This window comes from Protobothrops mucrosquamatus, unplaced genomic scaffold (assembly GCF_001527695.2).
Source record: "Protobothrops mucrosquamatus isolate PMUCROS unplaced genomic scaffold, P.Mucros_1.0 scaffold_255, whole genome shotgun sequence".
Classification (NCBI taxonomy): Eukaryota; Metazoa; Chordata; class Lepidosauria; order Squamata; family Viperidae; genus Protobothrops; species Protobothrops mucrosquamatus.
The window spans coordinates 308,082-331,214 of record NW_015386331.1 but is presented as its reverse complement, the minus strand read 5'-3'; the positions used below and the strand labels follow the sequence as shown (position 1 = coordinate 331,214).

The window sequence follows — 23,133 nt, the reverse complement described above, 5'->3', positions numbered from 1 at the left end:
TGCACCCATTTTACAACCCCTTTTGCTGCAGGTATTAACCAAATCATCCGGTCATTAAGTGAATCTAGTTTCCCCCACTGACTTTGTTTATTGGAAGAACCCCCGGGAATGTTGTAAACAGCAGTCATGTGACCCCAGGATGTTGCAACCATTATAGATACTTGACAGTTGCCAACTGTTCAAATTTTGATCACAGGGGCATTGTGATGGTTAAGTGTGAGGACCAGTTTCAAGTCCTTTTTTTCCAGCACTGTCATAACTTTGAAAGGTCATTAAACAGACTAACAGAGTTGGAAGGGCCCTTGGAGGTCTTCTAGCCCAACCTCGTTCAAGCAGGAAACCCTATACCATTTCAGACAAATGGCTGTCCAATCTTTTCTTAAAAACCTCCAGTGATGGAACACCCACAACTTCCACTGGTTAATTGTTCTGTCAAGAAATTTCTTCTTAGTTCTAGGTTGCTTCTCTTCTTCTTTTTTTTTATTAAAAGTTTTATAAAAATTACAATATGAATCCCCATACCCACCCCAAACCCCCCCTCCCTCTCCCCTGCTTCCCAGAGCTGAACACAGGGTTACAAATATAATAATCATAATCTAACTAACATTAACCAACTATTTAAATAACCAAGTCCATAAAGCGCTTTAACTCCCTTTTAACAAAAATTTAAACAAATTAAAATTAAACACTATAATAAACAAATTAACAAACTAATTATTAAACAATACAATACAATACTAATACTAAAAGTAATAATATCATGTAATTAAACCTAAGAAAAACTCCACTATAATAAACTATTAATAATAATAAATCTAATATTCACTCATAAGCCAAATGGAACTTTTTAATCCGATATTTATTCTGAATATAATCTATCCATCTTCTCCAAACTGAAGTGTATCTTTCTTGTGAATGATCCTTCAAATAAGCAGAAATCTTGGCCATTTCTGCTAAATTTGAAACTTTAAGCGTCCATTCTTCTATAGTAGGCAAGCAATCCTTCTTCCAATATTGCCCTACTAATAACCTTGCAGCTGTTATCAGATTCAACATCAAATTAGTTTCTTTAGTATCAGTTAGACATTATTGTGGGTTGTTTTTATTAACACCCCACTTGAAATAGAAAAAGAATTTTTAGAAAACTTACAAGGTGGTTTAGAATTAGGTTTTTCGAAAATATAAAGATGTCCAGGTGGTTTATACTTTTATTCATCGCAGGTTTGATGGTGTAGAGGTTGTAAATCCGACATTTAATCCTATGTATGTTCTGTTGATTTTAGGATCCAGATGCCATCTATAAAACATTTTATAAAAAATTTCTCTTAAGTTCTGGGCCTGGGTAAACTTTACATTACTAACCCATATTGTCTCCCATATATCCAATGGAATCGGTTCTTGAATGTTTTGGGCCCATTTTACCATACAATCTTTAACTAATTCCGTTTCCGAGTCCATTTCTATTAAAACGTTATAAATCCTCTTTATATGCGCTTGATTTGAGTCTTTAATCTGTTTAATCAAATTCTCATCCAATAATGTGATACCAATCTTTTGATCTAATTTCCACCTGGCCATCAATTGGGTATACTGAAACCAAGATTGTACATTTTCTTGCTTTAGCTCTTCTAACGATTTTAATTGCCAATCATTTCCTTCCAATCTAAGTAATTCCTTATAAGAGATCCTATCCAAATTCACACCCTTAGATACTCCCTCTATCATGTGTCCAGGAATACCCCAAATTGGTATTTTATAATTTAACTTATAATAATACTTCTTCCAAACACGCAATAGAGCACTTCTTAAAATATGAGATTTAAAAGCCTTGTCCACTTTTTTATTATAAATTAAATATGCATGCCATCCATATAATAAAGCCCACCCCTCTAATAGGTTGCTTCTCTTCTTGATTAGTTTCCATCCATTGCTTCTTGTCCTTCTTTCAGGTGCTTTGGAAAATAATTTTGACCTCCTCTTTTTTTGTGGCAGCCCCTCAAATATTGGAACACTGCTATGTTGCTTCTAGTCCTTCTTTTCACTAGACATAAGCAATTCCTGCAATGTTCTTCATATGTTTTAGACTCCAGCTCCCAATCATCTTTGTTCTTCTTCTCTGTGCTCTTTCCAGAGTCTCAACATCTTTTTTATATGGGACCGAAACTTGATGCAATACTCTAAGTGCAGTCTTACCAAGGCATTATAAAGTGCTACTAACACGTCATGTGATCTTGATTCTATCCCTCTGTTAATGTAGCCTAAGATTGCATTGGCTTTTTTGGCAGCTGCAATACACTGCTGGCTCATATTTAAGTGGTTGTCTACTAGGGTCCCAGAAGCAGACTAGATCAATTGAAGTTGAAGCTGATAGAGGTTTAACGGATGGTTAAACCCATCAGTGCTATGATTGGTGGAGGGTTTCTCTTCAGCTAGTTATATTTAGAAAAAGCAGAAAAACCAAAAGGTTAACCAGTAGCTTTACTTAAAATGCCCTGCACACTTGAACAACACTATCTGGCAACAAGCCAGGATACAGACTAAAGTGACAGGATAGCGAACTGGCATGGGGAGAGCAGATTTTGCGCTGGTAAGCTTTCTGATGGCTCAAGGACACACGGATAGCACTTTAACTGAGCTGGGAGGAAAAGTCATTTGTCATTCATTACCTTGGAGGGAAATCAGGTGACTGCAGTGACTTGAAACAGAGGTAGGGTAGAGATCAGCAATGGGAAAAGTAAATTACTTGTTGGGATACTTTTGTAGTGACTAAAGGATGAGTGGAGAATGCTTTATCTCAGTCCTGGGAATCTTAAGCAGCACTGAAGTTTACAAAAGAACACAGCAGAAATGTCTCTGCCTGAACGGTACAGCCATAGAGAGGCAGTGTCCCCCCCATCTTCGCGCCACTAGATGCCTTGCTAACTTTGCTAACTCCACTTTGAAGATGGAAGAACAGAAAGAGTAATTAGTTTTGGAGACAGCTCATGGCTAGGAGTCTGAGAGCAGGATTGGAACCTAGAGGCATCTTGAAAAATAACCACCATCTTGCTTTGGCACTTCAATTTTTCTCTTTTAAGTTTCACTCTCTGCTTTGCAGCTAAGTTCGGTCTTTAATACATTAGCTGGCTCTTTTGTAAAAAAAAAAAAAAAAGCCTTTGCAGAGGAAAAGAAGAGGCACGGGTCGGCTGTAACTTCATTCCAATAAAATCCTCAAAGCTGCCCCCCCTCCCCGCCTTTCTTTACGTAGAAAAATGATTAGATGTTGGCAAGTTCGTTCTCTGAGATTCAGCACACTTCCTCTTCATGGGCGAGAACGGGGGGGGGGGAGAAGCTGAGAAAGGGCTGTCCCCCCCCCCTTCATATTAACCCGTTTGTATCATTAGCCCCGTCTGTGTGTCTTCGGCTCTAGCGGCCGATTCCTACTGTCAGCATTGCCCGTCGGTGGATCCACATTTCAAGGAGACATTTCAAATCCTATCCAGGGATTTCCTTCCCTTTCTTCACTTGGTATTGTCACATCGGTGGCCTCTTTTCCTTTTTCCAAAGTGTCCCCTGCCGGGGAAAATCAGCATGGAAAGTTGCCTTCATTTTATCCCTTCAAAAAGCTCGGCTTCCTTCTTTCTCTCTCAACTCGGCGCCACGAGACAAACCCGATTTACTTAAAAACTCCAGCAATTCGGAGTTTTTCTGCCTTTCCAAAGCCCTAACTCGCCTTCTCTCGCGACCTCTTTTATTTCCCCCCCCCCTCGAAAAGGACGCATCACTTTGGTTACAGACGGAGGTTTGGCCACTCGAAAGGGGGAGGGGGAGAAAAACCCGCTTTCCTCGCACACGCGTGGAAACACACGTCGAAACTGTACGGCGGGGACGCGGAGACACTTCGTGGTGTTCTTTTAGTTTCTTTGTATGGAGATTCCATTCAAACTGTTCAGCGTGTCGCCAGTAGCCTTCCGCCAAGGAGGAGGGGTGGTGGAAGAAAATAGTCCCGAGCTACTCTTACCCCTGTTTCTGAAGGCAGGAGCGAGGGGAAGGGCGCGAGAGACGACCCCTGGATTGCACGTCGCCCTGCTGCGGCCCCCTAAGCAGTGCCTTTGCACCCGCGCCCCTTCCTAAGCGGGGCTGTAGAGCCGAGCTTTAGGGCAGCTGCCCAACTCCCCCTCTTTCCCCCCTTTTCCCTCTATATAATGATACAATGTAGCCTTGGAACAAGCTGTATCATTGGGCGTAGAGATTGCAAAGCCCTAACCACGTAGAGCGGGCGATACGCCTCTCCACCTAACTTAACAAACGGAAGCATCGGGCCGGCTTTGATGGACGGGGAGAGAGAGCCAATGGGGAGTGGGGAAATCTTCCCAAAATGTGTGGACGGCCAATGGGTGGAGCGGGGGGGCAGGCTCGCGGGGAGCCTAGCAGCTCAGGTTGACAGTGACTAGTCCCAGTGCAGGGAAGTGCAAGGAAAGGGATGAACCTTAAAGTTCGGGGCTTCATCTCATTGCAGGGAATTTGAAAAAAAAGGAGCGAGGAAGGAAAAGTCCCGCAATCTAAAACTTGCAAATAGCGCAGGGATAGCGCGAAGCCTTCAGTTGCGGCCAACTTCCCCGGAGCTGGGTTTTTTTTTTTTTCTCCCTTCTTTTTCCCTCCCCCTCCCCTCCCCTGCCTTTTTGCAGAAAGAGAAGAAGAGTCCTGCTGTTATTTCTTTCCGCTTTTTTCACCCAATTCCGAGTCCGCGCTTTTTCTTGGCCGCCTTCCCCCCCCCCGCGACCCCCATGCCAACCATGATAGAAAAGGGCCCAGAGGTCTCGGGGAAAAGAAGGGGCAGGAACAATAATGCCAGCGGCGCGGCCAGCGCTTCCAACAGCGCCTCCGCCAGCGCCAACAACGCTAACAATGGGAATAATAAAAGTTTGGCAGCGGCAGCAGCGCCCAATGGGAATAGCAGCGGCAACAACTGGGAAGAAGGCAGCTCCGGCTCTTCCAGCGATGAGGAGCACGGTGAGTCTTGGGGGAAAAGAGACGACGGAGAAGGTGGCCGCTTTCTCGCCTTCAAAAACCCACAACTCTTTTTTATCACAGCTACAACCCGCGGAGGGGTGGAGGGAAAGCTAGAATGGGGAAATAACAATTCTTTGTTTTAACCTTGTCAGGAGGAGGAGGAATGAGAGTGGGACCCCAGTATCAAGCGGTTGTTCCTGACTTTGATCCTGGTGAGTCATTTTTTTTCTTCTCAAAAAAAAAGAAAGAAAAGAAGCAGAAATCTCTCCCTTCTTTCACGACTTCTCCTTCGAAATTTTTGAAAGACGTGGTTGTCTCTTTACACCTTCCCACTCCTCCTCCCACCCCACCCCCCCACCTGATGGCGGTCTTCCTCGCGGGTAAATCTCACTGGTGCCGTAGGCTGTCTCTTCACTAAGGGTGCACCAAGGTGGCAAACTGGCCAGCTTCTAATGTGGACTTTATTCGGGGAGGGTATCTCCGTGGAGTTTAATGGTTCTTAATCCCCAAGAGGAAGCCTTGTCTGCTGGATCGCTACAAGCTTGTGTAATTAACTCGTTTTTTCCCCGTGAAAATATTAAAAGCGAGATTAGAGTACACTTCCTGTTGTTTTAGTTGTGTTTTTTTTTAAAGTGAGTTTCATTTGAAGAGGTGAGAAGGTAAAAAATTTCTCCTCCCTGCCTAGATTGCATGTCTGGCCAGCAGCAGTTCAAAGAAAGAAAACGGGAAGTGGTGGTGGGGGGGGGAAGAATTGATGATGGATAGATTGAAATGAGTTCAGGAAAGGTGGCAGCAGCACACTTGGGAATGGCTGGGGGGAGGCAGGGGGAGGAGGACAGTGGAGTTATTCTGGGGTTTTACTTCCTTAAATGAAATCTATTTTAGAAATGTTTTTCTTTTTGTCCTTCCTCTTGGTGATGTGGAAGATAACTGGTTAACATAGCAAGGAAAAAGAAGCTTTAATCTTAAGTCTCCGACCCTCATTTTTTGCTGGTTTTCAGGTGTGGCTACTATTTCCATATTCACAGAGTTAGAAAGAGCTGGCCCTTTATGAAAATCGGTGCCAGTCTAGTCCCTGAGACTCCTCCCCTTCCCCCTTGCACATAATTATTTTAGATGCAATTGACCTAAATCCAATTACTTTTTTTTAATGAGTGTTTTTATCCGATTAGGTTTTTTCAGGTAGTGGGAGAATAAGTCTCTTTTACTTCTTGCTTTCTTAATGATGAAATTTAGGGCAAGTAAAGGGCAAAGAAAGAAAAGAGGAGCAGTTAATGAAAAGCAGCAGAGCACTTTCTAGGGGGCGCTTGGTAGACGTGGTGACAAACAGGAAAATGAATTTATCCATTAAGAAAGAAGCATTCCTGATTCTCTTCCTGTGTTTGCAGATATGGTACTATTGTCAGGAGTGAGGCAAAAAGCTTTTTTTTTTTTTTTTTTGTTCGTGTAGGATTTCCAATTTCATTAAACTGAGCCTTGCTTCTTGAAGAAGCTGCTCTGTAATGTTCTACTTGGTTATATTTTCTTTCCAATTTAAAATGTTAAGGAGATACTGAATAAACAAAGGGATTCAAATATTCTTGTAAAACAAATAATTTTTCAAAAGTGTGCCTCTTGAGTGTATTGGAAGCCATACCTACAATTTGTTTAAATGGGGGGAGGTTCATTTCCTTAGTTTTTAAATGCCAGCTTTTAAATGCTTCCCTTGTAATTATAAGATTTTTTAAAAAATCAAAGATTTCCTGTTTAATGTGAAAAAATGTGCCATTTCTTTTGGTCCTGAGCAATTTGTAATAAGATTTATCCAGTTAGCTGATTGCCATAATAGGTGAATGTACTTGTAGGTATATAAAGCTGCCAAAGCTATGAATCTGGACATCCCTGGTTTGCTGCCACAGAGTTAGACAAGGGCCTTGCAATCCATCCAGTTCCCTGTTGGCAGCAGGAAATACACAGCTGGAGCATCCTCAGCAAATGGCTATTCAGCTTTTGTTGGAAAACTGACAAATGAAACCCCTTCCATTAGTTGGAAATATTGAACTGTTAATTGCTGCTTCTTTAAAAAGTTACTTCTAACAGTCAAGCAAAATCTCCCCTTAACTAGCCAATTAGACCTTGCCTTGTTTTTTGGAAGTGGAAAATAAGCTTTTTCCTCTCATATGTGACAGATATTTCATGGGTACTATCCTTGTCTGCTGTTAGCCTTATGCCTTTTCTAAATAGTCTTATTTCTATTATCTTGTGATGGACTTTTCCATCAAGAGTTGCCACCTCTTGAACTTCTTTGATTTGTTCATATCCTTCTTAAGGTGAAATATAAAGAACTGGACATAATATTTCACCATGAGGCCAGCCTGCAGAGTAAAGTCAAATTGTTTCTCATATTTGGGGAACCATGCTGAAAATTGCACTTATGTATTTATTTTGGCAGCTATTTTTCTCGTGGATGTCCATTAAGCTTGTGAAGTTGAAGTTCAGTTGTTTAGATGTATGGATTTGATTCTCTCCCTCCTTCCATATGAAACTTTTCATAAGTGTCTGAGATGAAGAAATAAAACAGTTTCCCACTTTAGAAATATTATTTTCAATTTTATTCTTATCTTCTGAGGTTATTTACTTCCTAATACGTGCGTATGGGACTATAACCTACCTGTGCATCTTTAGACTGAATGTGGCCTTAACAATCTTTGATTCTTTCCACTTAGTTTCTAGTCTGCAACATAGAGAGTAAACAATTCTGAACTACCTATTCTTAAAATGTGAGAACATGTGTGCATGTGTTAGCATTCTATATGCTATATAAAATTTAATTGTGAAGCTATAGAATAAAAATATACATTTATTTCCTTATGAAAATTAAATGGTGGTATTTTATTATAGCAGAATATTTACATTTTCTCTTTTTCCATTCCAGACTGCTCTTTATCTCATTATTTCATCCCTTCTTTTCCTTTCCTTTAAAAAACGAAGATTTGTATAAGCAGTTTCTTTCTTTACCTGTTCTGTTCTCATGTTTACTTTATTGGATGGTTAGTCTGAGAGTAATTCCAGCAAATTTCATACTGTTGATTGTAATCTATGTTTTCCTAGGTCTAGCAGGATGCTATATATGCTTGTCTCGTGCTAATGTTAGCTCCCTTTTTACACCTAATATATATACCTGTCCAGGAAACTGCAGTATATGAATTCCACATACAGCTTAGTCATGTGACAAATGCCTAACTTCAGAGTTGCTATTTTTACATTTGTGTATAGTTGCTTTTAGGCATTTGAATCCGAAAGTATGGAGAGGAATTGGAAACATTGGCAATTATTGGTAAGGGAGTGAATCTATAGCCATGTTTGTATATGAAGTTAACTAATCTGCGTGACCACAATTCTGAGTGCATGGAGGGCAGGAACCACTTTTTGGTGATCCTTTATTTTTGACTGGTATGAGCGAGTGGCTGTGATATGGAGATCTCTCTCTTTCTCATGCTTTGGAAACCAAATGATCAAAGAAAGCTTGTGAAAGTGTTAAATGTACGCAGCAAGATAGACATGTGTATCATTCATAAATAGCATCCTAGTGTATGCAATTCACTTTCAATTAGAAGAGACCTCTTGGATGAAATGGTCCTGAAGTTTTAAGAATAAAATGCATTGGCTGACCTGTTATCAGATTCTCTGCTTTCTTTTTATCCTAAAATATGAGTTCACATAACAGCAGTAATGAATGAGGAGTGTTAAAATGCAGGTGTAATCATTTTGTCAAATTGCTGCTTAGGAGAGAATCAGTTAACTACTGTATTAAGGTTTTGTATGGAAAAAGTGTGTATTGCAAAGAATCTTTCTAAATTTACCTCTATGTGATATTTCCAGGTTTTCAGTATTTGTTTCTATCCTGCATCGCACTACAGTTAGTTGGTGTCAGCTGTGTGTGTCATGTGAATCCATCCACTATTATGATTTATACAGACCATAGCTTTGAATAAGCTTTGAATGTGCCCAGCCAGTCTTATTTAAGAAATCATAATTAAATAACCATGGGTTAGCATGATAAATACACCCCAGTTGCTAAAATATTAGTGGTCAGTTTTCTGTAAATTGTGTTCTCTAAATATATTAGAACTACAATTCCCAGAATTCATAACCAATATTGGAAAGAATAACAGAAATGGTGGTTCCATGTATCTGGAGAACATCAGGTTGGGGAAGGTTGTTCGTAGATTAATTTGATGAAAGCAGCGTATTTTATAAATTTTCTTGAAAAACATCCATGTATGTGTAAAAACAAATTCTAACTCCCCATGTTCAATTTAAAATTTTCCTGTTCTTTTAAATAAAAGCTGGGTTTGTAATAAAATTTAATTTGAAATCTAGATATTTGCAGATGGTATGCTGAACTTAAGAGTCGGGGAATTCTAATGATTTTGAAGGAGATGGATTGTGCTCAGTTAGCTATTGCACACATGTACTAGAGCAGTGATGGCAAACCTTTTAGAGACCGAGTGCCCAAAAACTGGCCCCATCCCCGCTCCAGCCCCTGCCCCACCCCCACTCTGCCTGCCCGCAGGGCCACTCATCACCTCCAGGGCCCGCTGCAGATCGCCCAGGCAGCCCAGCAGCACCATTGCTCCATGCCCTCTGCCCGCGCCCCGCAGCATCAACTGCACGATGGGGTGTGAGGACAGAGTCTTGTCTATGCTGCCTGGCTGCCATGTCCTTGATTGTGCTGCTCCGCGTGGGCCACGCTCGGGGGCGACTCTCCTCCAGGGGGGCTGCTGGTGAGGGGGTCACGGGAGGAGGCAAGGTTGGGGCAACGGCACGTGTGCCCACAGAGAGGGCTCCGAGTGCCGCCTCTGGCACCCGTGCCATAGGTTCGCCACCACTGTACTAGAGATTAGATACTGTATAGGCATGAAAAATTGAGGTTTTATCCAAAGAGCAGTGAATTATACTTAAGATATTTTTTTAAAAATAGTTTGTATCCAGTGTTAAGGAATTTGCAGAGCGCTGTCTGTAATTTAAAAATCCCAAACTTTTCATTAAAAAAAACTCTTAGTAATGTTCTGTAGTAATTAAAGGTATACATTGTTAAATTACTTAGAACTTTACAATGGATACTGCTTTAACTCACAGAAAAGTCAGTAGTGACAAGTGAATCTTTTCCATAAGTATTTGTGTCAAGTAGTTCCTTAGTGTCAGCAGCTCCTTTTCTTTTTAAATGAACAAAGTTTTTTTCTTCCTTAATCATTAAGTAAATTGTGCTGGAAAATATCCCAGTTAGTTTTTCCCCCTACTTTTTTTTACCTTTTTCCTGATTTTCTGTGCCTATCTTGAAATTGTTTTCTAGTGCTGTAGTTTAATCTTCATGACATATCTTTTTTTATTAATTGTCTAATTGTCAAGCAGAAAAACAGGATTATATTGGCATCTAAATATTTTTATTGACCCATTTTCTGTTACATATCAGTGCATATTATTGTTTTTACTGTTTTAATAGGCCAGAGAATGTTGAATATTCAGAAGTTTAGATATGTAATAAACAGTAATAATAGGATGACAAATGCTTAAGTGACAGTTGCCTAAAGAATAAATAGTTTTGTTATAAATGAGAGACTTTGATAAATGAGAGACTTTGATAAATGAGAGACTTCGATCAGCAGTGTTTGTGAAAATCTGCATTTCATGCTGTTTATATATTGAATCAGGTGCATTGCCATATTGTCTTAAGTTCATCAACAGTTGGTAAAAAAAAATTATGTGATGTTGACTTCTCGGGAATGGCACCACCAGAGACCACAATGGCATACCTCTGCTGTTGTTCTTCTTCTATGGAAGAGCACACCACTGGAAATGAGAGCAGCAATGACCCTGCTAGTATTTGGGGCCACTAAGATTTGGCTTTTCTTGAGGATATTTGTGGGATGGTTTCTTATGGAAAATCAGCACCATTGATTCTTATTTCTTGATGCTATGCTATTTTAACTGGGTTACTTATATTAGAGCATAAGCTGTTCAATGTCTCTTGTAATTGGAACTTCATATAAATCTCAGTAAATAAGTAAATATATTTCATAAGATCTCAGACACAATGTGGTTTATTTGTTTTGGGCTAGTTATGTTTTATAAACTTAGCAAAGTGTCATGTGGCTAAATATGATATTTGAACCCCATCATTTATAGCATGTGATGCACAATTGAGACTGTATAATGTTGAATTATTTTAGAATTGGGAGTGATCCTTCACTGTTTTTTGTGAGTTTCCTTTCCTGCTTTTCTGAGACATTCAAGAGAACAGTCTAGAGATCCTGCCATAATCCTACGTGTTCAGCAAACAACTGAAATTTATTTGCCAAGTTTTTCATTATACTTCCTTATGGTATACTGCTTGCTTCCAACTGGGTTTGGGATATCTGGTTAGGAAGTTCAAGGTTAGAGGCATGGCGTGAAAGAGGGGTTGGTTAATAGGGTAAATGATGGAAGCAGTGTTGTGATGCAAGCTTTGTTGCTTTTGAAAGCATGTTGTGACATCATAAGCATATGGGGAAGGGGTGGATAGACTTATGACCACAATTGGGATTGGAATCTTAGTTATTGAGTGAACTGGTCATTAAGTGAGACATCCCTGTAACATCCATTTAATGACTTCAATCCCAGTACTCCGAGTTGTAGTCGTTAAGCAATCTCACAGTTTATTAAGCAAGTAAGGAGGTAGGTAAGGAGCCCAGGTTGCCTTGGAGGATGGGGCACAACCTGGGAGGCCTTGTTCAGGAGTGAAAATCCTTCCTGCCGAAATCCAAACAGGGTTTTCAACCCCTGAGTAGAGAAAGACTGTAGTCTGGCCTGTGCTGGGCCTCTCAGGACCTTCCCTGTTCTTCTGAGGCACCCTGCACTCCTTTCTTTAATGTGCTACCTCTCTGATCAGGAACTGCAAATCCTTCCTGCTGAAATCCAAACAGGGTTTTTAGCCACTGAGCAGTGTCTCACTCATGTGCGCCCAAGGTCTCCTCCACCTGCCTGAGGCGCCCCATGCTCCTTATCTTACCATGCTGCCTCTTCACACTCTTCTTGGATTTTAGCTCCCTTTCATCTCTGATGGCTGAGTGAAACAGCTGCCCTCCGAAGGAGTTCAGCTCCCTTCTGTGTTTACTGAAAGGAACTCCTCCAGCGAGATGCCAGAACAGAACTCAGATCTTTGGGATCCTGCTGAAGGAGTTCAGCTTCCCTTGGCAGGCAGCTCTTTCAGCCAGCCTCCAGAAACGAGAGGGAATTCTCTCAGCAGGCAGTAGTAGTTTGTAACTTTCCCTGCTTATTCCCCATTGACTTTCTAGACAAGGTCATAAGTATGAATAGATTGCCAAGTGCCCAGATCATGATCACATAACTGTGGCAGTAGTGATGCAACTTTGTGATGGCCAGAAGTGTTTTATGGACCATAAAGCACCCTTTCTGAGGCTGTTCTAATTCTAGATTGTCGTTAAAACGGTTATACATCCAGGACTGACTGTAGATACTACAGGTAACAATCAACTGATTAGCATTATTACAATTCCAGGTAGTGTAATAATCTGCCTTGCGCTGCATAATCTATTAAATTCATAAGAACTTGAATGTATTGCTTTATTACTAAAGTGTAATTCCCACTTGCTATGGAAGTGCAGAAGTACATAAATTAAGAATATTATATATAAAGCAGCAGTCAGTACTCAACATTTCTGACTTTATGGATTGGCGGGGGGAGGGGATGGTTCCGTGTGAATGGCGGGCAAGTACACGGAGCTCCATGTGCACAAGTGGCAGGCACATGCCCGCAGCTTCTGTAGCCCAGTTCTACATGGGCTGCAGCCTGGTACTGGGCTGTGGCGTGGGATTGGGGACCACTGATATAAAGGATGGAGGAGGTTGAGGATTGACTGTTTGGGGTATGGAAAGAGAAATGTTAATGTTTTCCAAAATAATTTTGCTTTCTTTTTTCCATATTATGATCTCATTTTCAATTGATTTTTATCCCCTTGTTCCCAATGAAATGGTTATTACAGATGTCTTACGACAACATTTGGGAGCAGAATTTCCATTGCTAAGTAAGGCACTTGTTAAATGAGTCATGATTTTACAACCTTTTTTGGCACAGTTGTTAAGTGTATTATTGCAATTGTTAAGTGAATCACACATTTCATTAACAAAGTCCAACTTCTCCCATTGACTTTGCTTGCCCGCTGGGATCAAATGGTGATCACATGACCCCAGGACACTGCAACTATCATGAGTATGTGTCGGTTTCCAAGCGCCCAATTTTTGATTGTTTGACCGTAGGGATGCTGCAATTGTTGTAAGTGTGAAGACTGGCCATAGTGCCATTGTAACTTCAAACAGTTGCTAAACAAATGGTTATAAATCAAGGATACCTATAATTTATGTAAAATAAATGGTCAATTGAAGTTGCTGTTTAAGAACTAAAAAAAGGGGGAATGATTACAGCTGACTGAGAACTGGGTTCAAATCTCTAGTCACCTTTAATTTATGTTCATAAAATTCACCCAGTAAATTACCTCTTCTGGCCTAGCTGTGTGGGAAAAAAAGCATGATATCTTGGATTCTTTGGAGAAGGAAGAGGATTATAAATGATGACAATAGTAATAATAAAATCTTTTCCAACTTCCTCTTCATAACTGAACAACTAACATTGTTTGAAAAGAGCTCTTTTGAAAGTTTGCTTGTTCATTTTCTTTTTTGAAAACATTTATTGTTTTAATCTTAATATCTGCTAAAGAGACAAATGCTGGTGAATATTATTAGATCTGTGTTTTAAAGTGAGCTGACTTAAATCAAATTTTTTTTATTAGTACTCAGAGAGTAAGTAGCACAGTTATCTTTTGTATTTTTCTCAATTTTAGGATTTGAAATGTAGTTCTCAGCTAAAGAATATGTGCAAGAATGCACATATTTTTTGACAGAAGAGTGCTGAGGTAGATTTGTTTTATGTGTGCTGAAATATTTGGGATTTAAAATTTCTATAAATGTATAACTGAACATAAATAAAATGACACAGACTTGGGGATAAACGGATCCTTCGACATGCAGAAATAAAGTTAATGCTGACCAGCATTTTACATGTCAAGGATTTAGGCTTAGTGAGCTAGTAATACATCAGAAATATGGGAGAACATTAGCAACAAATAGGTAATGTGCATTATGGACATTCTAAGAACATTTCCGAGAATTGTCTTTTGACATGAAGTGTCATTTTAAAGACAGTAAGCATTTTCAGGAAGTGAAAGTATAGAAAGAAAGGGAGTGGCAAAAGAAAGAAACTACAATCATAGTTCCAGTTTCTCATGTACCAACTGTTCTATACCTGGGTAAGAATTTGCAGTGCAAAGAAACATGTTTCTGTGAAATGCAATCCACATTTGAATCCAGATTCTGTCTTGGAAAAGAGCAGAATTACAATTGAACTAAAAGAGCCTTTGATTGTCATTCTGTCACACACACACCCTCAAAATCTTGCCTACGTGCAGTATGCAATTGCTGACAGTTTGCTATCCAATTTTTGGCAAAGGATAGAATCTACAGCCCCAAAGTTCAGGGGCTTCCAATTGGCTGGGTCAGTAATTTAAATTTCGTTTAAAAATATTTCTCAATTCATGTTTGTGCAATATACAATTTTTAAAATATTCCACCATTCATATTTGTTTGGCATTAGGAGTTTATGTTGAAATGCCTGAACATCCTAAATTGCACTGTATTATGACTAAATACTTGGCTATAACAGAAGTCATAATGATCTTCTGAATTAAGCAGTCATGCTGGCTGGAAATTACAGGGGGCGAATTGTCCAATAAATTTTAGGGGATACCCAAGTTGGATAAAACCAGATTTATATATTTTTTTGAACTGTAGTTTATCCACAATGTTATAGCACCATGGCATAAATAGCCAACAAATAGTATTTTCTAGGACAGTGAAGGAACTTAATAAGTTGAACAGTTACAGCAAAGACTGGCAAATGGAAAGGTCAATATTCAAACCCTTACCTGATTTTGAACCCCAATGGCTGACTGTGTAGCTCAGGGGTGTCAAACTCAATTTCATTGAGGGCCGCATCAGCATTGCGGTTGCCCTCAGGGGGCCGGGTGGGTGTGGCCAGGGTGGGTGCAGCCTACTGGGTGGGTGTGACCTACTGGGTGGGTGTGGCCAGCTCTACATCGTTCGCATCAGGGGTGCCTGTGGGGGCCTAGGCAGGAGTGGGATAGATCTGAGGGTCTCTGGAAGAAGGGGCAAGCGCCAAGGCATGGTCCACTGGAGGAGCCTCACTGTTCCTCTCAGGCCATGTGGGGGGGGCTTATGGAGCTAAGACTGAATGCGTTTCAGCATAGATGACCACCACAAAATTGTACATTGGGTCCTGGCCAGCCTGGGCCAGGGCCAAGGCAGAGGGGGCCGTTACCTCACTGTTTCCAGGATGGCTTCGCGGGCCACATGAAACCACTTTGCGGGCCGCATCTGGCCCCCGGGCCTTGTGTTTGACATGTCTGGTATAGCTAGTTTAAGTGCCTTCAGCCCAGTTTAATACTATAAAGATAAAATTGGGAGAAAAGAAAAGATATTTCTCTAAGCCCCTTAGAGATGAAACGGTATATACGTAATAAATATTCTTGTGTCAGGGAGATGCTTTAAATAAAGTAGGTCTGATGAACAAATCTAAGGTTTGCATAGGCCAAGTTATCATTGTAGAACATGATTTATCATTTTGTGTATATTTCCTCCTGGTAATATGCTTTTGTGCTGGAAAAAAAAAACACCAGGATTTTTTTCTAAAAGTATCAAAATTAATGGTAGATGCAGTTTGACTCTTCCAGACGTTGGATAGGATTATAGCTTTTTCAAAACTTTGAGCCAACATAACTGGAATTTGTAGACCTAACATAGCTAGAGGGACCACGATAGAGAAGACTACTTTAAGGATAAGTTAATAATTACCCTGAAAATGAGGAAGTATTGCACAGTTAAAAATTGTGTCATTCTTCTGCCATTTTAAAGCAGATGTAGAATATAGATCTAGCCATAATAATAGAAGTTTGGGTTATTTGTAGCAAATCAGCAAAGAATTCTATCTTGCAGGTATTTTTAATCAATAATACATTTCCCCCCTCTCTAAATTACATGGCTGAAGTGAAGCAAACTGAAATGTTGATTTTTATGTAGAAAAACTATAATCAGCTGGTAGAGCTTAAGATTCCAGCAAGCAACAACCCATATGTATCTTGCAAGGTTGAAGTCTTCCTCTGTTGCCTTAAAAGTATGTGTAGTAGACAGCATGTTTAGAACAAGCAAGCCTGGCATAATTAAAAGGATTTCTCATCTGAATACTTCCTTGCAATTTTTTTCAGGCGGGGAGGAATTTACAAAATCATTTTAAATACCATTGCAACAAATAGTTAGGAAACATTTGTTTTCTGTCTTAAGTATATTAAATTGCTGGATAAATTGGAGAGCAACTAGTGAATAGAAGATAGAGTTTCCCTCCATCTTTAAGAGATGGTTAAATTGCTTCATTTTTGTTGCTTTGTACAAGCATATTAAATGAAGCTACAAAAAAATGAAACATCTAGTTTTTCTCCCATGTCAGATTATTTATATATAAGTAGGTTTAAAATGAAGCAAGCTTGCAATTAGACCACAATATTCACTTGTCATTATCTCTTTGTTTAACTTCTGTGAAGTTATCTAATCTTTTTTTGAGGAGAAAATGAAAATGGGATAATAGTTCAAGGATGTAAAAAAAAAACCACCTCTGCAAACACAGTATTTCAGCACCAGTCCCACTTCACTATATGATTTTCTTTATAAACTTCTCCAAGTTGGTATCCTCCAGATTTGTGTAGATTCAGATCCTATAATGGGAGAAACATTGCATGCAGAAAATTAAAAAACAAACAAACCAAAGGTCAACTATTGAGTTATCTCCAGTGACACAAAGCAAAGTTGCTGCTTTATTCCTAATTTACATTTGTATGTAGATTTCCATAATAAATGGACACTTAGAAATACAAACTAATCAAGGCATTTTATACTTTAAGCAAATAACATTTCAAGGCTATTGAAAATCCCTGCATATTTTAAATACTTCAGGAATTGGTTGTGAAGTAAAATGTTAATTCCAACTGTTAATGTGAAGCATCTATGCTTCATAAGAAAATTATTCGGTTCCAGATCGTGGTGCCAGTGGATGCGCGGGGGAGCGCTGTCTCTGCCGCCTGGTTTTCCTTCGTCAGGCGACCCTGAAAAGGGTTGTAAGTCGCCATGGAGGGGTGACGACCGTGAGGAGGACCCTCGATAGATCGCGGAAGGGCAAGAGCCCTTCCATTTGATCCAAGGCATCTCCTTTGGACCGTCGGAGAAAAGATCGGCCATCAACATGGCCGATCACTAAGCCGTGCCTGCTGAAAGCCAAAATCACCACCAAGCACAACGAAAGCACCGTGGAGGATTTGGGTGAGACCTTACCTTACCTCTCTTTTACCCCAACTACCTTCCTGTGAAAGCCTCCTGAAATCTCTTCCCTGCTTTTAGCATAGCGGCGTTTGCCTATCTTGGGAAACTAAGCTGTGAAAAGAAAAGAACAACTAACCTAAACAAGTAAATAACTGGACTTGTACTTCTTGGACATTTGGGGTCCCAAAAAGTTCCTATTGTTACAGGGATCTATTACTTTATCTATTTGTTAAGTTGGGAAAAAAAATTTGTATGTTTTTTTTTCAATTGGATAAAAGACTAACTGGTGTCTGGAAAAAGATTTTATATGCTATTGGTGACATTTTGTGGCGAAGCCTGGTACAGCAAGTGAATTTCTTTGACTGTGAGGCCTGCTTACTCACTAGACTTGTCCTGCCTATTATCTAAAAAAGATAAGAATTTGAAACAGCTGTGAAAACAACTTCTAGGAATAGTGGAGGTGGACATTTGCTGACTTTTATTAAACATAGCCTCCACTAAAGGACTATCTCCAATTACCATAGAAATGGAGGAATTCTACCCACAACTTAACAACAAACTCATACTTGAAAAAATTCTTGAAGCCACTGAGCTAATGAACTCTAGAGCGAAAGACAAAGATGCCACTTCAAAATTACAAATTGAAGCCCACATTCCAACTGATGAACTTACAACCCAAAAAACAACAGAAGAGGAACAAATCAATATCAAAGAGGATTCTATACAAGTACAACTTACTGAGAACTTTGACAGTCAAATCTTGATTTCAGTTAAAGAACCTGAAACTCAGAAAACAACAGAAACTGAAGAAAGCAACACTAAGATGGAGGATGCTAAAGATCACCAAACACAACACATTGAGAACTTAGAGAAGCCAGATAATCAAACAACAACTACAACACTGAAAAGACCTCTTATTTTAGCCAGATGAAACTGGAAGAAGAGGAAGAAGAAGAAGAAGAAGAAGAAGAAGAAGAAGAAGACTGAACTGATGACAAATAGTTTAAATCAAACATGGAGATTTGAGTTATTAGGGCAACAATCTAATGATCACAAAGGGGCCAGTTCCTTTGGAAAGTTGATAACGGGATGTTCTCCCTTGATTCAAACAACACATGTAGGAATGAAGGGAGACACATCTGAGGATTTTAAGGCACTGGTATGGAAGCCTGGTTGGCACAAAAAGAAAGCTAGAGTTAGATTTAAAAATGGGATTTTCCTTCCCTTCCTCTTTTTTTTGCTGACTGATAATGGAAGAGCTTAAAATCTTATTTAATGGGCTAAGGAGATTTTTAAAGATTTTGATTGACTTAATATCTAGGAGTTAGATATATAAGGGAAATGAAAATTAGCTATTAGATTATAGTTTTGAATTGTAATATAGAAGTTGGTCTGTGACAATAAAAGATAGCTTATTAGTAAATGATGAGATATTAGGATGAGAAATAGAACATACTTGTGAAATAAAGTAAGAATGTAATTAACTGAATAAGATCTGTATTTTAGACATGATAACTATTCTGTAATGAAATCAGGAAAATTTGGGTTACCCGAAGTCTAAATATTATGGATATTAAAGGCTAAATTGGAATATGGTAATTGAAATTAGGTAAAACTTAAAAACAGGACTTGGACATGTATAAGTAAAATTATATTGACAAATGTATTGATTGATTGAGCTATAATTAGAAATGTATTAATTCGAATGTGATATAATAAGGGAAAGAGAGAGGGAACTTTTAATGACGTAACCTGAGATATGTACGAAAGACTCTGTTATTGGACTATTGACTACCCAATCACCATGCTGCTTCCTAAATATCCGAATGTAAAATTGAAAAATTAATAAAACTAGTTTTTTAAAAAAGAAAACTATGGATATCTATTAAAAGCTGATTTTTCTTTTGTTTCTAACAATTGTTTGATTTCTGGAAATAAGTTTTAAAATTCTATGATTTAAGACCTTATTATCATCTCAGAAACCTTGCTTCTGATCAAGGTTGTATGTTTATGTGTTAGATGTCCTGGATGTTCAGGGCAGTCTTTTCCTGATCGATATTATAGTAGAAGTCTTATGACATTCCAGATGTTCATGAACACACCTGCCAGGAGTTCCAGCTAGGTGAAGTCATGGTGAAGGAGTTTGAAACTATAATTCAGCAATGTCTTGAGGACCACAGATTCTGTATACTTCTCTTAAATTATGTACTGTTTCTGGATTTATGTGCTGCCTTTTCTTTCAGATAAATTATTTAAGGTGGTTTAGTTAAGGGGTAGAAAAATATATTGTTTATATCATTTAAACATTTTTCTTTTTTGTAAAGGGCATTGCTATCATATGCTTAACACAGGGTGAGTAACATGAAATTCCATAAAATCAGTGCCTCTGCCAGACCCCAAGAGCCACAATTGACAATTTTTGCATCATCTTAAGGTGTGAAAACTGGAAGTTCAGTGCGTCTGGCAATATAAAAACAAAGTACAAAACAGAAAGTTGGAATGCTATAGCTTTGCCCATTCATGTGAGAGAGTTCTATTTACTATTCCTTATGACCCCTCCCATTTAAGGTTTTATACGTCCTCACCAGACTACAAAATGTTTCCCATTTGTCATACAAACTTGTTAGTTACTCTATAACCATGTAGAGTCTTTGTTTTATCCTAATTCTCATCAGATATTTTATCCTCATTTTCAGGAGCCAGATTTATTTTTTATGATTAACTATTTTTCTTATAAAGCTTATAAATTTTTGAATTTTATATTAGTTTAATTGCTTATCTACATTTTACAGCATTTTTTCTTACAAGCTGCCTAAGATTCTAATGGTGCAACATATATATTGCTTTTTTCAAATTTGCCTAATTCAGATATACGCAGTAGAAAAGAGAAGGAGAGATTTAAACAGATCACAGCTTGTTTACTAAAGACATTTGTATATTTCTCAATAAGTCAGTAGAGGATTGGCAGCCATGTATTTATTTGTAGAGCTATAAGGTAGTTAATGGAAACCTGGATTCATACCTTTTCTTGGCCATGAAATTTGCTGAATAACTTTAAGCAAGCTGTTATATATCAGCCTAATCTACTCACAGAGTTATTTTGTGGTTAAAATGAAGTCTAGAGCAAGGCTTTTCAACCTTTTCACCCATTGTACCATTTTTAGGATATGGCAACATCCGAGTACCACCAGTCGCCTAGCAAGGTGTCAAAAACTTGACCAAAAAAAAAAAAAGGAAAAAAGTGATAAAGTACAGATAGTCCTCGACTTACAACAGTTCGCTTAGTGACTGTTTGAAGTTACAATGGCACTGAAAAAAGTGCCCCCAAGCCACAGCTGAGCAAGACAGTGCCTGGCGGCGCTCTTCCTCCTGTCCAAGGTTTTCATTGTTGTGAGCATTTCTGTTGAGGATTGGCAGCGGGGGTGGGGGGTGTTTGGTTTTTATTCCCCCGTCTGCTGGGTGGTTGCAGCAGGTTTTGGTCACTTCACATGACCCTGGGACACTGTGACCGTCAGAAATATGAATCAGTTGCCAAGCACCTGAATGTAAATCACAAGACCCTGGAGATGCTGCAACATTCCAGCTGATTGGCGCTTCTTCTGGGCTCAGCAGAAGCACCAGGATCAGTGCTGCTTTCCAGCTGATTGGTGCTTCTTCAGGGCTCAGCAGAAGCACCAGGATCAGCGCCGAGCTCCAGCTGGAGCCTGGCACTGATCCTGGCGCTTCCACTGAGCCCTGACAGCCCCAAAGAAGCACCAATCAGCTGGAAAGCGGCACTGATCCTGGTGCTTCCGCTGAGCTCTGAGAGCCCTGCAGCTCCAGCCATCTCTCGCTCAGGCTTGTGCAGTGCTACCACCGGTTCAGCTCATTCCCCTCCCCCGCTACCACTTTTCTAGGATGGTCGCGTACCACCTGCCAGGTGCCAATGTACCACAGGTTGAAAAGCCCTGGTCTAGAGTTCCTGGAGGAAGGTAGATGAGAAGGGCCTGTTGTTTTTCAAATATTTCTGAATTGTAGCTCTCAGCAACTCCAACCACTATAACAGAGGGCTTCAGATTTTCCACTTCTGTCCTAAAGGAAGACTAAGAAATGAACATATCAGTGAGCAGGGCAGAAAGTGTAATACTTCCTGCAATTAAGGCGCAACCCAATCGCCTGGGACCGGTGACGAGGTCCAGGAGCCGGGCGCAGATGATGGGTGGCTTATAAAAAGGACTCTCCCATGGACTGGCACGTAACCCTGACGATGTCGGAAGGAGTCCGACGAAAGCTTGGTGTAGTTTTGTTTTATGTTTTGTGTTATTAAACTTTTTTAGTTTGATATACTCCTGAGTACCATTTAGAATAGATTACATACTGTAATTTATAGATTCTTCTTTGAACAAATAATAAGAAAAATAAACAATTGATGAATCAGAAATCAAAAACTGATTTATAAAATCAGTTTTCATGTTGGAAAATTAGTCTTGGCAGAATTTTATTAGGTGATTCAACATGCCATTTTTCTCCCTGCAAATCAAGCTGTGCAGTTTTCTTGACAAAAGTTTTCCAGAAGTGGTTTTCCATTGCCTCCTTCCTAGGGGTGAGAGAAAATGACTGGTCCAAGGTCACCCAGTTGGCTTTATGCCTAAAATGGCACTAGAACTCACAGTCTCCCAGTTTCTAGCCTGCTTTAACATTATACACCAAACTGGCTCTCTTATAATAAATAAAAAGCTATTGACTGAATGTAACATAGGGATTCTCATTTATTTATGCTTCCTTAATTCATTTACACATTCCTCCATAGCAAAGCATTCTGGGCCTTTTGTAGTAGGACTGAATTCATCTAAGCAACAATTTAATTTTTTATTATTCTGCCTTAGTGATTTGTGTAAGTCCATCTATTGTAGTTTCTAAATTATTGTTTGTTGCTTAGCATATGTGAACCCAGACAGTTGTGGTATATTTAATACACCACATATAAACCAAATAGGGCTCAGTGTAATGCATAAATCTAGCATAATTTTACCCACGAAATTCCCCTGTTAAGTTAGCTCAGCTCATTTTGTTTAGTAAATGTGCAGTATATGCAGTGTTTCTTATTACTAATGAAGTCAACTGGGACAAGAATGGGCTGTGTTAGTGCTGGGGTCAGAGTTAAAGATTATAAGGATTCTTCTTAAACATTATTTGGAATTAGTTTTTAATTATATGTTTTTATTTTATTGAAAAATGTAACAAGACAAAAAAACTTTAAAAATTACATAATTTAAAAGAAATAAGCCCCAGCTCCTGCCAACCTAGCAGTTCAAAAGCATTCAAATGCGAGTAGGTACCACTTCAATGGGAAGGTAACAGCACTCCATGATGTCATGCTGGCCTAATGACCGCAGAAATGTCTTCGGATAACAATGGCTTAATGGCTCTTGAAATGGAGATGAGCATCGCCCCCTAGAGTTAGCAACGACTAGCGGAATAAAATTCTCCAGCATGAGGGATGGATAATCCACTTGATTGGGTTTCCTGAAGTCCCTTGTACCCAATAAGACTAAGTCTGAGATAGCCACGCCTCCTGCCTGGCCGCACATGCCCAGTTCTGACTTAGTCTATACCCAGACAAGGCGTGTTGTTTCTCTGCTCTCCAGACTCAGGTTTTATTCAACTATTTTGGATATTTCT

At 39.4% G+C, this 23,133-nt stretch overlaps 1 protein-coding gene across 4 annotated transcripts in view; it reads left to right on the top strand.

The window, feature by feature from the left end:
- The first annotated feature begins 4,753 nt into the window (after positions 1-4,753).
- Positions 4,754-23,133, top strand: part of RCOR1 (REST corepressor 1) — a 185,548-nt gene continuing 167,168 nt past the window's right edge. For all 4 annotated transcript variants that reach the window (XM_015831292.1, XM_015831286.1, XM_015831280.1 and 1 more), the window contains exons 1-2: positions 4,754-4,992; positions 5,145-5,204. In XM_015831292.1, coding sequence (XP_015686778.1) covers positions 4,767-4,992; positions 5,145-5,204 — 286 coding nt within the window. In that variant the 5' untranslated portion in view covers positions 4,754-4,766. The remainder of the gene's footprint in view (positions 4,993-5,144; positions 5,205-23,133) is intronic.